General features: G+C 44.1%; 2 protein-coding genes and 1 long non-coding RNA gene across 5 annotated transcripts in view; 1 reads left to right on the forward strand and 2 right to left on the reverse strand.

Annotated features, from left to right (window-relative positions):
- TRRAP (transformation/transcription domain associated protein) overlaps nt 1-2,331 on the reverse strand; it is a 75,963-nt gene extending 73,632 nt beyond the window's left edge. For 2 of the 3 annotated variants that reach the window (XM_071444038.1, XM_071444036.1), the window contains exons 1-4: nt 2,181-2,331; nt 1,916-1,990; nt 1,238-1,388; nt 824-873 (exon numbers count right to left, since the gene is read on the reverse strand). In XM_071444038.1, coding sequence (XP_071300139.1) covers nt 824-873; nt 1,238-1,337 — 150 coding nt within the window. In that variant the 5' untranslated portion in view covers nt 1,338-1,388; nt 1,916-1,990; nt 2,181-2,331. The remainder of the gene's footprint in view (nt 1-823; nt 874-1,237; nt 1,389-1,915; nt 1,991-2,180) is intronic. The other variant, XM_071444037.1, reaches the window with a different exon arrangement.
- A 109-nt stretch (nt 2,332-2,440) lies between these two features.
- TMEM130 (transmembrane protein 130) lies at nt 2,441-13,560 on the forward strand. Its single transcript, XM_071444039.1, has 8 exons — nt 2,441-3,322; nt 5,815-6,105; nt 7,814-7,982; nt 8,391-8,560; nt 9,185-9,269; nt 10,873-11,075; nt 12,051-12,163; nt 12,901-13,560. Exons 1-8 carry the CDS (start codon nt 2,932-2,934, stop codon nt 13,075-13,077), a joined length of 1,599 nt encoding a protein of 532 aa, XP_071300140.1. The 5' UTR covers nt 2,441-2,931; the 3' UTR covers nt 13,078-13,560.
- The window catches only part of LOC139598091 (uncharacterized), a 68,504-nt gene continuing 60,721 nt past the window's right edge, over nt 7,911-15,693 (reverse strand). Inside the window, exons 3-7 of the long non-coding RNA XR_011681804.1 lie at nt 14,140-14,215; nt 11,051-11,180; nt 10,404-10,515; nt 9,016-10,272; nt 7,911-8,044 (exon numbers count right to left, since the gene is read on the reverse strand). This is a non-coding gene — a long non-coding RNA (uncharacterized lncRNA). The remainder of the gene's footprint in view (nt 8,045-9,015; nt 10,273-10,403; nt 10,516-11,050; nt 11,181-14,139; nt 14,216-15,693) is intronic.

Here is a 15,693-nt window from a genome sequence, read left to right on the forward strand (position 1 = left end):
TCTGCTGACACTACAGAACCACGTGAGTTCCAAGAGAACATTAGCAAAATAAATACAAGTCTTTCCCTACTGAGGGAAAGAGCAAAGAGAATCAACTGTGTCTTCAAATTCTAACAGGTCACCAGACTAAGCAGTTAAAACTATTACTTTAGTCAGATAAATTGTTTCAGAAATAGCTTAAGCAGATAAAAAACTCCACAAGAATTATTTTAGTTTGCTATAACTTCAGAACAGGCACATGACAACTAAGTATTCAACTAAAGTAAAATATTTCTGCTAACACAAGGTTAACTTGTGTTTCACATTTTCTCCGCTGCTCATCTAAAAAGATGGTCCATCACCATGCAAAAGATGTCACTGGAGACATCTCCACTGCTGATGTCAGATTCTGCATCTGACAACTCCTCTCTTACTTCCACACCATGGAATACTCAGAGGAATCAGAAGGGCCTCTGTTTCACAAGAGCACAATACTCATTTGAACTAAATAAAAGAAAGCCTTAAATACAGGCATTTCATAGCATTCAAAAAACAGAAGAAAAATTTCTTACTTCACTTTTATTTAAATGTTTAATGAATAAAGATTTGGCAATGAAAGCTCACTAAGTCCAAATGTAATTCTTCAACAACCTGGTAAATTCCTAAATACAAACCTAGAATCAATGACTTGTAACCATATAAATCATTAGTCACAGGATACACTACTATTAATATTTTAACTGTATAACATCAGAAATTCAGATAATATACATTAAGCACATGAAAGGCTGCCATTGCAGAAAGTTAGGGGAGTTTTGTTGCTTGGGGTTATCTTTTTATTTACCTCAAAATTCTCACTGACTTCTTGCATCATTTTCAATTTGGTTTCATCGGCTGAAAATGGAAATTTAAGCAGAAAAATTTGAGTGCAAAACTAGGTCACGAAGGAAAACAACAAACTCATTGATCAAAGAAGCAATCAGATCTTATCAGTTTAGCTATCACTGCCCAATTATAATACACACAGTTCTCCCATACAACCACCACACAACCGCACACACACACACATCTCGCTCACTTTGGCTCATGTAAGTGTTTCTCATCATTTTGCTTCTTCAAAAATCAAAACTCAAACAGATTTCAAAGTGAATTTGACAGATTTCACTGTCTCTTCCATCAACTGTCCAAACAAGTCTGCCAACACTTGTGAAACTAACTAATGAAGAGCAGCAATTTACAAGAAAAAAAAGTCTCTTACGTGTATTGACATCTGTAAGAGCAGCCACAAACTGAAGGTATTTTTTCATCAAAGTGGTTTGGTCCACCACCGTAGGCCCTTGTGCTGAAACAAATGCCATCTTGGAGGAGTCAAGATCAGCTTTCAGTACATAAAATCAAAATCAACAAACCTACAAAAGAATACAGAAGTATTTGTTAGTTTACACGACTTGGAAACAGCAGCTATCCCATCACCTACATCCATTCTTCTAACGTATTGAAGAGGACGACCTTTTCCAAAAACCACAACTGTAACATTTACTTAGGCTTACAAATACAACACCAAGCATGCAGAGCACTCATTGTGACAGGAGTGCACTAACAGATAAGAGTTATCGAGCTCTTCACAGCACAACCATTCCCGTGTTCTGCGCGGTTTCCTCTCTCCCAGGCTCAGGGATGCTCCCGACACCGCACACCTGTCATCACCTGCCCTCTGCCCTACACCTACAGCTCCCCTCGGACACAGCCCTGCGGGACTCGCTGCCAGGGGCGCCTGCAGCTGTCCTGCCGCCGCAGGCTGCCTGTCTCGCTCCTAAAGAAGCCTAAAATCACATCTGGCTTGAGAGACCGGCGATCTCCCTCCTCCCCTGGGGTCCCCGTCAGTTTCGCTCCCGGCCAGGACCGGCCGAGCCAGCCCGGGACCCCGCGCCCTCACCTTCCCCGCCGCAGCGCTGCTCGCCCGGGTCGCTCCCCGCTGCCAGGGCGCCGTCACGCCGAGCCCATCTCCGCCCTGCGAACACGGGCACCGTGAGCGGCCGCAGCGGCGTCTCCCCCGTCCCTCAGCCCTCCCGGTGCCGCGCTCGGCCCCAGGCCTCCGGCGGGGCCCCTCCTGCCCGCAGCGCGCCGCTCCCGCCTCCCCCGCCCCGCTCCACCGCGCCCAGGCCCGGGCCCCACCGGGGCGCCACCGCTCCGCTCCTCACCCCGCGGCTCCCCGGGGCCGCCCGGCCGCGGCCCCCCGGCTCCCTCCTTTGTTGCTCGCGGAGGCCGCCGGCAGCGCATGGGCGCGACGGAAGCGCCCGAGCTCAGTTCCGGCCGCCTCCTCCCGGTGCCGCCTCCCGCGCCTCTCCCCGGGCGGAGACGGGCGCGGCACCGCCCGCTCCCTTCGCTGGCCCCGCGAGCCTCGCACGGCCCTGCCTCGACCCGCCCCGGCTGGGCGCTGCCAGGGGCCGCCGCCTGAGGCCCGCCCCGCCCGTCCCCGCGGCCCCGGAGGCTCCGCTGGCGCCGCGGCCGCCGCTAACAGCGGGCGAGGGGTTACCGGGGCAGAGGCGGCCGCGGCCGGTGCCTCCGGCCAGGGCACGGCCCACCCCGCCCCGCCGGTGTCCCGGGGGGAGCGGCGGCACCACCGGAAGCGAAGCGCGCAGAGAAACTGATCTGCCTGCAGAAACAGAACGGCGGCCCGGAGCGAGAAAGGGCTTCGAATGTTGAGTTTAAGAAAATAAAAAGAATACAAGTGAACGAATTAAAACCAAAAGGTACAAAACAAAACAGGAAAAAACAAAATAAAACGACAAAAAAAGAACACTAGAAAACCACATTCCGGCGCTTTTGCTGTCGCTTCTCTCCAGCAGCGCACCCGTTACAGACCGTTCCGAGCGCTGCGGGACCGGTAACAGCAGCCGAAGCGCCCCCGGCAGAGCCATCTCCGCGCCACCGCAGGAATACTTCATTTATATGCGCTTGCCTCAACCAAAGCGCAGTACAAACCCCTTCCCGAACGCTCCGGAATGTCCCCACGCTCTCGGCATATGGGAGGCATTTGTAGTTTTTATTGACTATTTGTTTAAACCGCCGGCGGCTTTGCATCCCGGTGGCGCTGGCGATCCCGCAGGAGCTGCCCCCGGGAGAGGCGGGCTGGGCGCTGCCGCGGGGGAGCGCACCGGGGGCGCGGACACGGGAGCCGCAGCGCCGCGGGGGCAGCGCGGCCCCAGCGCGCCCAGAGCCGCTCCCGCTCCCAGAGCCGGCCCAGAGCCCGTCCCCGCCGCCCCCAGCATGCGGTGGCTGCTCTGCGCGCTGCTGCTGCTGCTGCGGCTGCAGCTCGGCCACGGCCGCTCCCCGGCCGCAGGTAAGGGAGCGCCGCTCTGCGCTGGCATCGCCGCCGGGGAGAGGGCGAGGGGTGCGGGGTGCTGGGGGCGAGGGCTCACACCTCAATATTGAGCTGCATCACGGGTGGGGGTGGTTCCCTGCCCGAGCCTGATAGATGTGACAAGGGATGGAAGCGGCTCTGGGCACGCTCCCTCCATCCCAGACTTTATTCTCCGGCGCTGCGATCTTGGTGCCTGCAGTGGAGGTGGGGCATCCCGGGAAGCCGGGGCTCTGATTTGCACTTCTGACCCAAAAGCTGCACTTCTGCTTCCCCCGCTGACCCCGCGCCACAGGTCACAGGGCAGCTGGGCAGGTGCTGTCCCTCGCTGTGGCTCTCACAGAGCTCCATTCTGCAGAGAGAGGTCGGAAAGGCAGGAGAAGTCCCTGAATTGGATGGAGTGTTTTGCTGTGCCGGTCACTCCCTGGGTGACCTTGGCGTAGCCACTGAACCTCCAGCTGCTGCAGCTGTTGGGCTGGTATGGCCCTGATTTGTAAAGCACAGTGATAACCTCCAAGAAGTGCTAGATAAGCATGAGGTAGTCGGCTATTTTTTCCATGAATTCTGCTGAAACTAAGTGGAACATAGCCTGAATCTTCTAGAGACATGAAACATCCCTCTGTCAGATTTAATCAAATCACAAGCATTTCTCTTTTAACTCAGAAAACCGAACTCAGGGCCATTTCTTGTGCTGTGAAATGGGAACAGTGGAGTTCTTTCTCAGGCAGCAGTGTTACAGTTCATTTCTCACAGTTCTTCTGCCTCCAGAATTGTTCAGCACCTGTGATCTGTAAAATAAAATGCAGGCACAAATGCCATCTCTTTCATTTCATCCCAAGTTGATGGGTGCAGAAAAACCAGCACAGGAGTTAGCTAGCCCCAGTGCTCCCCTCACATTAGAGGCCATGAATGAGTGAGAAATGCAGTTTCTAAAGGAGAAATTCAGAGACTCAGGTCTCTGGTAGCAGTCTGGTGGCTGCTGAAAGAGAGGATAAGGAAAGGCACCTGCCCTAGAGCCCCCCAGCTCTGCTGCTCTGCCCAGCACTGCTGATGAGACAGAACCAGGCAGAGCTCTGACAGGGAAGGGAACATGCCCATGTTGGAGGCAAGCATCCAGACCCTGCTCCCAGCTCTGTCCCAGTTTACAGATATTTTGCATTTCCTTTTGTTTTGAGGTTTGGGGTTGATTTTGTTGTTTAACACATGCACATTCTTTATTGCTTCTGCACTGCTATTTTTGGGGGGAAAAGTCTGATGTATTCTTTCCACAAAACTCAACGCTGTCCATTGCAGTAGTTGCAAGATCTGAAGTAAGTAATTTGAGTAAACATGGCAGAGAAGATAATGGTGAGTCATTCAGAGCAGCAGAGCTGGCTCAGTATCACAGGTCCTGCACCTCTCATGCCTTCATGTCTCATAGAATCATAGCACAGTCTGGGTTGGAAGGGACCTTTAAAGGTCATCAAGTTTAACCCCCTGCTATGAGCAGAGACATCTTCAGCTAGATCAGGGAGCTCAGAGCCCAGTCCAATCTGACCTTGAATGTTTATACTGGGCAACCCATGCCAGTGTTTCACCACCCTCATTGTGAAACATCACCTCCCTCAACCTGCTGGCTGATTTTTATGCAGCCTCTTATCTTTCTTGGGTGCACATTGTTGGCTCAAGTCCACATTTTCATCCATCAGTACCCCCAAGTCCTCCTCTATCCCTTTATCACCCAGCCTGTACTGAATACCAGGGGTTACCCCAATCCAGAGGCAGCACCTTGCACTCAGCCTTGTTCAGCCCCATGAGGTTCCCATGGGCCCACTTTGTCAGCTTGTCCAGGTCCCTCTGGACAGCAACTGATCTGCCACTACAGCATGGTACATCTTTTATTTGCCTTAGGACTTCTGGTCCTTCCTTATAAAAGGAAATTTAAGGTGGACCATAGCACAGAAGATGCTTTTTACTGAGGTTTTTTTTTTTATGTTTACTTATCAGGAAAGTTAGATAAACTTTTCAAGAGAGCTGGCAAAGGAATCTAGTGAATGAAATCTCACCTGAGTTTGAAAGTTTACATCTTTAGGACAGAGATTAGAGCTGAGCTTCTTCCAGTAGCTGCAAGTCCAGTGATCATGTTAGATCATTAGTGACAATGAACCTATAGCCAGCACCCAGCACTGGGTGTAAAACCTCATCAAAGCTTTTGTAATGTTCTAGACTGAAGCTGTCTTCTACTATGAACATTTCTAGAACCCAGTCTGAGATATTGTTTACTGTTATTTATTTGAACTCATATACATATGCAACAGTTTCTGTTCCAGATATTTAAACAGTAAAAAATTATGGTGGTAAATTCTTTGCTGGGATAGGTGTCATTGTGAGTTATATAACTAGAGCTGACTAGTTCAAATGTATAAATAAATAAATGAAATTTTAAATGCCATACAAGAAGGTTTGGTTTACTCATTTTCTTCTGCTTTCCACAGAGTTGTATAGCCTGGAAATTACCAACAATGGTCCCATCACAACGGGAGCTCAAGCTACTGTTCAAGCCAGGCTAAGAATGAAGAATGAAAATGCCACATCAAACTGGTATCACTTTAACTGGGTCTATGCTCCTCTGATTCTGATAGAGAAATCTGAGCAGCAGTTTAATTCCATAATTAATGTGACTGGTGAATTCCCTGGCACTTTCCCTGTGTCTGTCTGGGTGACTCACAAAAACTGTTGGTTGTGTCGGCCGATTGCAAGGAACGTCACCGTGCTCCAGATTACAGGTAAAATGGGTAAATGGTTTTATAACCTGTACCTCTCCAGGAGCTCAGTATATATGCCCTTGCAGCATCAGGGAGAAAGCCAGTGTAAATTTGGCTGCTGACAACAGATTTGATTTGTAGCCCTGGGCTGAAGGTGGGTTGGGGGGCATGGTGCAATCAGTACCATTACAGCCATGCTCTTGTCTCTCTACACCCAGGAGGAAAGTGTCACCCTGGTTTTTTAAGATTTTTTAAGCTTTCTGATGTTGACATTCTTGTAGTGAACTTTCTCACACACTTTTGGTAAATAATTCATTGTTTTGCATTTTTTATGGAGGAAGAGAAAGTTGATGGACTGTTAGTCTGTTTAGTGTCATTGGAGAGGTGGCACTGTCACCCTCCAATCTACTGTCACTCTTGGAAAACTATAAATGTTAGAGTTAGAAAATAAACTTCTTTTTTTCTTCACCTTGAGAACAGCAGTGTGAGCTTGTGTTCTTTCGTGTCCTATAGCAACAGGAAAGTGTGGTGCTGCCCATGTTTTCCTACCTCTGTCACTTAGAGAAACTGAACTGGAAATCAGATGCTTCAGCAGCTGCAGTTCACACATCAGCATGGCTCAGAAATGTCCAAACTCCAAGAACAATGCTTCTTCTACTGCCTTCCAGCGTTTCTAGCCCTAAAGTTAGGATGACCATCAGCAGTGCCAATCTGCTGCTTTTCCCTGTTGCATGACACAGCAAATCTTAGCAAATCAGCACAGCAGAGCATTACATTTTCTTTTAAAGCTCTGTCCAAGTGTATTGAAATTGGATCTGAAATCATGGCTGCATTTCTAAATGTTGCTAACTGCAACTTCAGTTTTTTGGGACTATTCATAACTATAAAGTTATAGTAACTATAATATGCTATAAATAACTATTACTATAAATATGCTTTTTTATTTACAAATTAACTACTGGTGTGCTATGGTTAACCAAATCTCTGATACAGGGATTGACAGCCCCATTCTAACAGTAATTGCAGTTATTATTTGTGCATCACCAAAAAGCCTGTTAACCAGATTTAATGAATTGTTAACAGGATAAGAGTCTGTTGCTGGTAATCAATAGCCCATTAATTTTATAATGAGGTGGTGTCTCATCATATCTCTTTGTAGGTTAGGGAGGATTTTTTAGATCAGTCCTTGCCACTCATTGTCCAACAAAGAACCTCTCATAGATAAAAACATTCCCCCCTTTCTGTATTCACAATATATAGCACATCTGTTATTCACAATAGTCAAATCTTAATTTCTGTAGAAATAGCTGAAACTAAGGGGGAAAAGAAGCTACATTAAAAAACCTCACAAAACAAACAAAGACCACCATCCCAGACATGATGAGTATGTGTACTGGCCTGACTCTGAATCTAGATGCTTGCTATTAATACCAGTTTTTTAAAATAAATAGTAAAAGTTTATATTGAGCTCAATCAGTCTAGGATTATTTCTCTTAGTTCTATTGGATGTTTTATCATAACCCATTGTATAACCCTCAATAAATATTTTCATTTCACTGCCTCGTTCACACGCATGGCAACACTGAGTAATAGATGTAAAATACACTTAACCCCTTGGACCGGGACACAGCAAGACTTACCCAGTACATCTGAAAGAATGTTTTGATACACACACAGAGCATACTGTGGAAGGATGCTGTCATTCTTCTTTCCCCTTTTTATTCTGCAGAATTTATCACAGGGAACCTCACTATAGCCCAGATAGAAGACAGCAGAGTTGCCACACATGGTTCTAGCTCCTCCACGGACACAGTGACCCGGATTTCTTTCTCTCTTCATGACCCAAGTCATTACTTCAAGTCAGCATCATTTGTCTACAACTGGGATTTTGGAGATGGGTAGGTGTGGTTACTTTTTTGCTTTAATGAATATTCAAGATGGCTCTGATTCAGATGTTCATCTAGAGAAAAATCCCAATAAGATAAGTTAGCTAATAGTCCACCTGCTATAAATGTTGTTTTCATAACTTACTGACTATTCCTATTCAATTTTGTGATTTCTTTTAGCATTATCTTTAGTTTCTTTAATTAAAAATGCAGAGATTTACTCTGGATCTTGCAGTTCTATAGGAAATACCACAGATATATATCCTTGTTTACATGGACATAAAGTAGAATTAGAATCACAGCCACTAGAACGTTGTCTGCAAAGAAAATATATTAGAACCTGTCCCTTTTTAAACCAGAAATATGCAAGCACTTGGTAAAAGGCAGTTTTGACTCTAAATCTTTTCCTGTTGCACACAGAGTTTACCAGATTACCAAGGAACCCTTTGTCTACTGCAACTGCTCCTCCATGGGGAACCGCACGGTGCACCTGAAGGTCGTGGCTGAATGGGAGCAGATTGGGAGCATCATACACGAAAGAGAAATGATGCAGAAAACCGGCGATTTTACCACAGCTCTGGAGCTCTTGGGTAATCATGAAACGAGCTGTGTATGTACAGATACAATCTAGTATGCACAGATACAATCTAGCTTTGGCATGGTAACACAACTTCAACATTGTTTCATGTGCAAGGACTGGTCAGCATCATTCGGTGAAGTTTCCACTGCAGAACTGACTGCTTGCTCTTCTAGGGCAGAAAAACGGGCGGAAACTGATAAAATCTTCAGTTTCAATTTTACTGTCTTTTGTAAAAGTCTTACCTACCATTCAAACAACAAAGTATTTATGGTAACTTATGGTGGATTTGTTTGTTTAATTAACACCAGCTATCCTAAACAATAAATCAGTTAAATCAAGCATTAGGAAAATCTCATTGATTTGATCAGCCTCGGGAGTAAAGAAACACAGAATTAAAAATGCAAAGAATTAAAAAAGTTGATTATACATATAAAAAGGAAACAGACAAAAAATCAGGAAACTTACAACATCTCTAGTGGTAGGTTTCATTTAGGGGTGTGAGACAAACAGTATTATTTGTGTCACTGATGAAGCTCCAATCTGCAAGTCTGTGGAAATAAACCTTCACTGAGAAACCAGTGAGACTCCAGTTTACATGTGGAGTGTGACATGCTGGCTTTTCATTTCTTCTCAGATGCTGTTAAAAGTATTGACATAGTGGGCTCCAGAGAGACTCACGTAATGGAAAACTTGAATTTATCTCTTCATATCAATGGCACGTAAGTAGCAAACACAACTTCTTTCCTCCTTAAAATTGTCTCTTTAAGTGTTTTTCCCCAGTGTTTCCTAAAAATAGTCAGTTGAACCCCACAGAACAATTATTAAAAAACAAAACCAAAACCACCTCCTTCCCGCCAAAAATACTGTTGAATATTGCATTTTCCTGACTTGAAATGCCATGAGCTCTAAGAGCCTGAAAGACCCTGCATCTTTACAGAAGAAAAGAATCCTCTTATGTTAAAAGGGAATGTTAAAAGACAAGTAGCCAGAGAAATAGTGGGAGGAAAATACATCTGAAAACTTCTTTCTGAACTTTTCTCCTTCACTAATTTCCCTATTATTAAATTGAAATATATTCCAGGTCCTGTTGCATAGCAGCAAAGCTTGACCGGCATAGGGGATTAATGGGTTTGGGGAATGATTCTGGCAGATTGCCACAAGATGAATTAGACACAGAAGCCCTATGCAGCAAGGATCATAGAAAAATAGGAGAGTTGTGAGCACCTCAGTCCTAGCACAAGTTCTCTCAAGTTGCAGCATTAGAGCACATTTGAGTTTTGCAGTGAGCAGCACCAAACAGAGTCATTTACCAAAGGCATAAGCAGTCCCAACAGACAAAGCAGCACAGTTTGCATTCAGAAAGTGAAATGCATATTGGCAGGAATGGGAACTGGAGATGGCATCCCAGTAAAGGTGAACAGCCAAAAACTATGACAGGTAAACTGAGATCACTAAGAACAGACTTGGTGACCTCCTAGTCACAGGACTGGGGCTGATGCAAGAGGAGTTTAAGATAGAGATGCAGTGACAAAGAGATGGGTTATCAAAAACAAAGCTAGAAAATTAGCTAAACACATAAACCTGATGCTTTCTTTAGCAAAGAATGTAATAATGAGATAAGAAACAAAAAAGTAATAAAATAGGGCAAAGAAAATCTCTGTTTGCCAGAATCAGTCTATAGCGCATAAGGTGAGTTCAAGCAGAATCAGTTGAAACAGGGATCTGGAAAGGTAAAAAAAGGCTTCAGTTAAATGAGAAGCCACATGGCCATGAAGTGCACTAAATTGCTTGAGAGCAAATAAAAACCCTTTTGTTATTGTTAGGGAATGCTGTGATCCTTGAAATTTACTTACATTTTCCAGCTATTAGTCCTTTGTTCAGAGCTCATCTTCTTTCCAGTTTCATGTGCAGGGTGTTTTAATTAAAACAGTCTTGGGTGTGCTTCAGTGGTACAGACAGTGATCTCTGTGTGAGAAGGACAAAGAAAAAGCTACCTTCCCTTGGAAGTGCAGGAAAAAAGATTCCTTTTATCTTTATTGAAGAAGGACTACGGAGTTTTCTACACACAGTGGCCCACTGATGACCCTTGCAGGTATTGAGCTCTCAGCTGAAAGACCTGCCTTTATAGAAGCATCACAAAGAACTTTTCTATTTGGCATATGCTATAAACCAAACAGTGCAGTTGATTCTTTCTTTATCTGTATTTAAATTAGCTTCATTAGTTTCAAAATTATTCTGCTATTTTAACCAAGCACTTTGCTGAATTTTTTTTGCAGAGTTTTCACATTTTTTTATTTTGCCTTTTTGCTCTTGTCGTTTCAGCCCACCATTGGCATTATGCTGGCTTATAAAATCTGAGTGCATTCCACTTGAAGGTGACAAATGCCATCTGGTGGAGATCAGTGGCTCCTGCTACAACCTCAGCCACACCTTCAGGGACGCGGGGCAGTATTGCCTCAGTGTCAGGGTGGAGAACGGCGTGACAATGCTGCAGACGTACCACGGGATCAAAGTGCGGCCAGCAGGTGAGGGACAGGGAGTCTGAGCAGCACGGAGAGTCCCAAACAGCTTAGGGACAAGCGTGGATTAACCAGCCTGCAGATGAGGTTTCAGGAATGTGGTGTAGATCCCTAAAACAAGAGGAATAAAAAGGGAAATGAGAATTTATAATGCGCCTGCTGTAATTGCTCTGAGCTTCTTGTGTTCTGCTGAACTCTTAGTCCCAAGAGTGTCTTGAAGCTACTAAGTACTCTGGGAAGGCTGTATTACTTAAATGAAATATTTTTCAGTTTAAATAGTCCAGCTTTCGTAGTTAGAGAGAATAACTAGGAAAGTGTGTCTGTAACACCATCTTAATTAAACAGTCTCAATTCTTATTGCTTAGTTTAGTTATGGAATTTTGAGGGTAGATTTTTCTAGGCCTCCATTTCATTACAAGTCTCTGTCCCTCCTGCCAGTGACCCCCATGCATGGTCACACATGGCCCTCCTGGGTCCCTAAACCACCTGGGAGAGGGGATAGGTGGCCAGGTGAAGAGGATGGGGCACAGCCCGGCTGTGACACAGAGTGGTCACACCATGGCACTGTGAGCCAGCTGGGCACAGACAGGGCAGCTCACTGCAGAAGGCACTGCTGAGCATGCAGGGCTGAATCCTCTGTGCTGGAGGCTCCTGGCTGCTGTGGAGGTGAGAGTCCTTCCCATCCTCTTGGAACCCTCTTGGGGTAGCACAAACACCCTGGGGAGTCAGGGGCTAACATGTAACAGGATGGAGAAGTGCAAAAGAGGGCATAAAGGGACAGATCCTCACAAACCCCTCTCCCACTGCTGAGATTTCAGAAAAATCTGGAGTGATCAGGGCTGAAAAGTTTATTCCTTCTTACACACATTCCTTCTTTTCTCTAAAAATTCTCCTAAAATTTCTTCATCATTTCCTTCTCACTCTTGCCTTTTTCTGGGATATTTTGTCATTTCAGAAATGTGTCCTTGTGCTTTTTCCTAGGAATCCACCCAGCTTTCTTTGTCCTGCTCTGCACTGCTCTGGTTTCAGTGATGCTGGTACTGGTGCTGTACACAACTTTTCGAAGTCACACACAACAAAAAGATCTCGTGGAGGTATTCAGTTACTCTTACTTTGAGCTGGGATAATAATTAGGCAGCTCTCAGCCATGACAGATATCTGATATGAAAGGTTCTTTAATCCCCAGACAAACAGAGTGGGAGGGAGAATTTCCTAGGTAATTGTGATCTGTTCCACAAAAAAAAAAAATCCAAGCAATGTAGGCAAATGAAGAAACAGCCATGCAGAGAACTCTAAACTGCCAGAATAATAATGGGCAGTTTTTTAATATTCCCAAGCAGAGGCTTGCATTGAAGTATTCATTCCAGACGATCTTCCTCAGAGTAGTTACATGAAAGAAAGCAAGAAGACAGTGCAGGAGGATACAGGACAATAAAAAAGGAGGGGTATGTTACCTAAAGCAGCCCTAAATTGTTACCTACCCCTTGTATGTAGCCTTCATCTCCCCAGCTCCCTGCCATCTCTAATATACTTCCACTTGCTACAAAAGGTGTTTGCAATAAGCATAAGTTCTTAAATCAAAAGCAGCTTTCATGTACTTTGGAAAGTACCTAATACCCTTTACACTGTGCCACAATATAAATGATACACCTCTAGAGACACTGCCTATAAGCCATGTGCACAGCAGGTATAAATCAGAAGTCTATTTGAAGTTAGTGACTGAGTGAAAATGATTGAGGACCAAGTGCCATTTGCAGCCCAATGTGCTCTTGCTGGACTTGAGCCAGTGGGAACTGAACTAAAAATTTTCTTTTTGATGTTCCTTTCCCAGGTAGCTGACTTTGACTTTTCTCCACTGTCTGATGAACACCGGTCTAATCATCCCAAGTCAGGCTGTGGCCCAGTATGTTGCAGATCATGTTTTCTTCAACCATCAAAAGAAGCTGCCTGGGAGAGTCATGAACTTCTACATTCACTTTACAAGCCAGTCAAAATGTACACACTGTGAAGAACACAATTGCACTTTGGTTACACTAACTGTCTAACTTTCTCACTTAACCTAAGTCAAAAGCCTGGTGCTGCATGAATGGTTTGGTTTTACCAATGCAATGAGGTTCACCACTTTAAGTCCAGCACTTGAGTACTTCATTTTCCGAACTTAAAAAGAACAAGAAACACAGTTAAAGTAGCTTTGTATTTTTAACATATACGGGTGTGTACATTTACAGCTGTAAATGCAGCATTTTATTCTTATGAAAGATTGTTTTATGTGCAGGTTTGCTAAATTCACTACCTCTTGTAATTTCTCTGTTCCTTCTGTTCTCTGTTCCAAAGAAGAAAATGACTAAGACAAACATACCTCCTTTCCTATGTACAACAACATTACTGGAAATGGAAGTCACCCAAAATATTGTTGAATGTGTATTTCTTCTATCAAGGAACTGATGTGTCCATGTTGAAAACAGAGGAGGTGTTTCCAATGACTACCTAATTATGTTGTCCTTTTTTTTTCCTGTCTTAAAAAGACCCCTTTTTAAGCTAATGGACTTCTGTCAGACTGCAGTGGTAGTGACATACTCACCTACTAGCAGTATTTTGGTCCTGCATAAACCTCCACATGTCCACCACTTTCTAAAACAGAATACCACTCTAATCTGTATAAGTAGGTTTTGGGGGTTTTTTGGCTATTCATGCTTCTTTTATACCTCATATTGCTCCCTAATTAGCCATCAAAGGTCCTCTTCCAAAAAAATGCAACAACTAGTAGCTCAAAGCTGTTCAGCAAAACATATTTAATTGAAATTCTTAATGAATGTTCAAGGCTGTATAAACTCCATGCCTGCTGCAGACTATCATTTACTATCAGCTTCCTGCTCAGCCAGGCTTTACCACTGACATTTCAGAGTACCCTGGAGGCTTTTAAACAGCAGTGCCTTTGTGTCCACTTCTTTTTTTAAATGTAACACACCCTCCCCACCTCTGTTTAAAGCATATGGGTATTATGGGCTTAAGGTTTTTCATAGCATCTCAAATGATGAGAAGATAATTGTCTGAATGTGAGGGAATTTACCATGAGGTTTCTGGGGTAGTCATCTCACATGTTCAACTTCTATGCTTCCTCAGAGGAGCCCAGAGCTTCAGTTCTTCTGTGAAAGAAATTACATGACCCTTAATTGACTTGATACATTTAAAATAAAATAGGATCATGTAAGATAACAAATCCTATAAACCCAAGTTTTTGTCAAAAGGTCCCTTCCAAAGCAGAACTTCTTTCAGCTTTTCTTCCTGAGAAATGGTATTTCTAAGCAAGCTTGATTGAGAGTGGTGTTCTTTGTATTCTTTCTCAGTGCTCTGGTATCAAACTCTTATCTTCAGCCATATTCAGTTACTGCTAAGAATGTGCCTCTCTTTAGCAAAGAAGCTACTGTGCCTGAAAGCTTCAGATTAATTGTTTATTGCTGAGATCCCAGCCCTCTGAGCCACTGCCAAAGGCAGTGACTTGTTCTGGGATGTCAGTGCAGTTTGTAATGGCTACATGGTCCTTGGGCAGTGGAAAGAAGAGATTTCTGATATGCAAAGTGCAGCTCAGAGTGACAGAGTCCTGAGACTGCACAGGGGCTTCTGCAACCAGAATTTAGTTTGGGCTTCTTTTATTACATTTGTGAAAGACAAGTGGCCCTTGCTGTTGTAACTGACTTAAAGACAACCCATTGACACATCAATGGATGTGTAAAAAGCCCTTTCTTCTCCATATTGTACTGCTAGCAAAGACAATATCTGTGAGAGCAGACTCTAACTGTATCTCTGTTATACATGCATGAAACTGGAATCCTTTGGGTTTGAAACAGGTCATTTGAAAGGAATAAGACTTATGCTTGGCTCCCTTTTGAATTAATACCAAGGTGATCCAAAGGGTGTCATGGGGACTTAGGCCATGAACTTTTTGCATTTGTGTTCTCCTCCATATGTCCAAGCCAAGATACCACTGATCATGCCAAACCTGGCAAAGTAGGCATCAAACCCCCATCAAAAAAGTGGGACATGGAGTTAGAGACACAGAAGACAGGCCTAAGAAAATCCCAGATTTCCTATTGAGAAAAACAGAGCAAATGTCCTTCAGAAGAACATTGGCTCTTACTCTCTGCCTAGAGTGAAGAAAGGATGGCAAATGAACCAAATTATTCAGGAGGGTAGAAAAGATAAAGTGCTGCAAAGTAGAAAGTCAACACTATCAAATACTGGAAGACACTTCTTCAAGAGCAGAAAAGAATAGAGGTTAGAAAGAAAGACATCTCTGGCAAAAAATAAGCAGTGGAGAAAGTAGACTTAAAAGGGTATGTCAAGAAGCAAATTAACCAAGAAAATTTAAACAGCCTTAGCAAATTGAAATATAAGTATGAGAAATATTCACACAAATGTGCTCTTGAATCCAATATGAAACTGCTTCCTGCACAAAAGACTGATCTGTGAGTTTGATAAATGCATCTGAAATTGAAGACAAAAGGTAATTGAGCAGTTCAGGATATAGCATTGAGATTAGTGGGACGTAGCAAGGATCAGAAGGAGGATTCATTTTGTTAACCTTAGAAATCAATGACCTGAAAAAGGAATGTTCAGCACAAGG

The sequence above is a fragment of the Agelaius tricolor genome, unplaced genomic scaffold (genome assembly GCF_023055355.1).
Source record: "Agelaius tricolor isolate 1412-34295 unplaced genomic scaffold, bAgeTri1.0.p SCAF_19, whole genome shotgun sequence".
Lineage (NCBI taxonomy): Eukaryota > Metazoa > Chordata > Aves > Passeriformes > Icteridae > Agelaius > Agelaius tricolor.

What these genes read in the sequence shown, in the direction of transcription:
- TMEM130 (XM_071444039.1), top strand. Translation starts at nt 2,932, where the DNA reads ATGCGCTTGCCTCAACCAAAGCGCAGTACAAACCCCTTCCCGAACGCT. An exon ending in CGGCCGCTCCCCGGCCGCAG is followed by an intron (nt 3,323 to 5,814) that starts GTAAGGGAGCGC and finishes TGCTTTCCACAG; the next exon opens with AGTTGTATAGCCTGGAAATT. An exon ending in CACAGCTCTGGAGCTCTTGG is followed by an intron (nt 8,561 to 9,184) that starts GTAATCATGAAA and finishes ATTTCTTCTCAG; the next exon opens with ATGCTGTTAAAAGTATTGAC.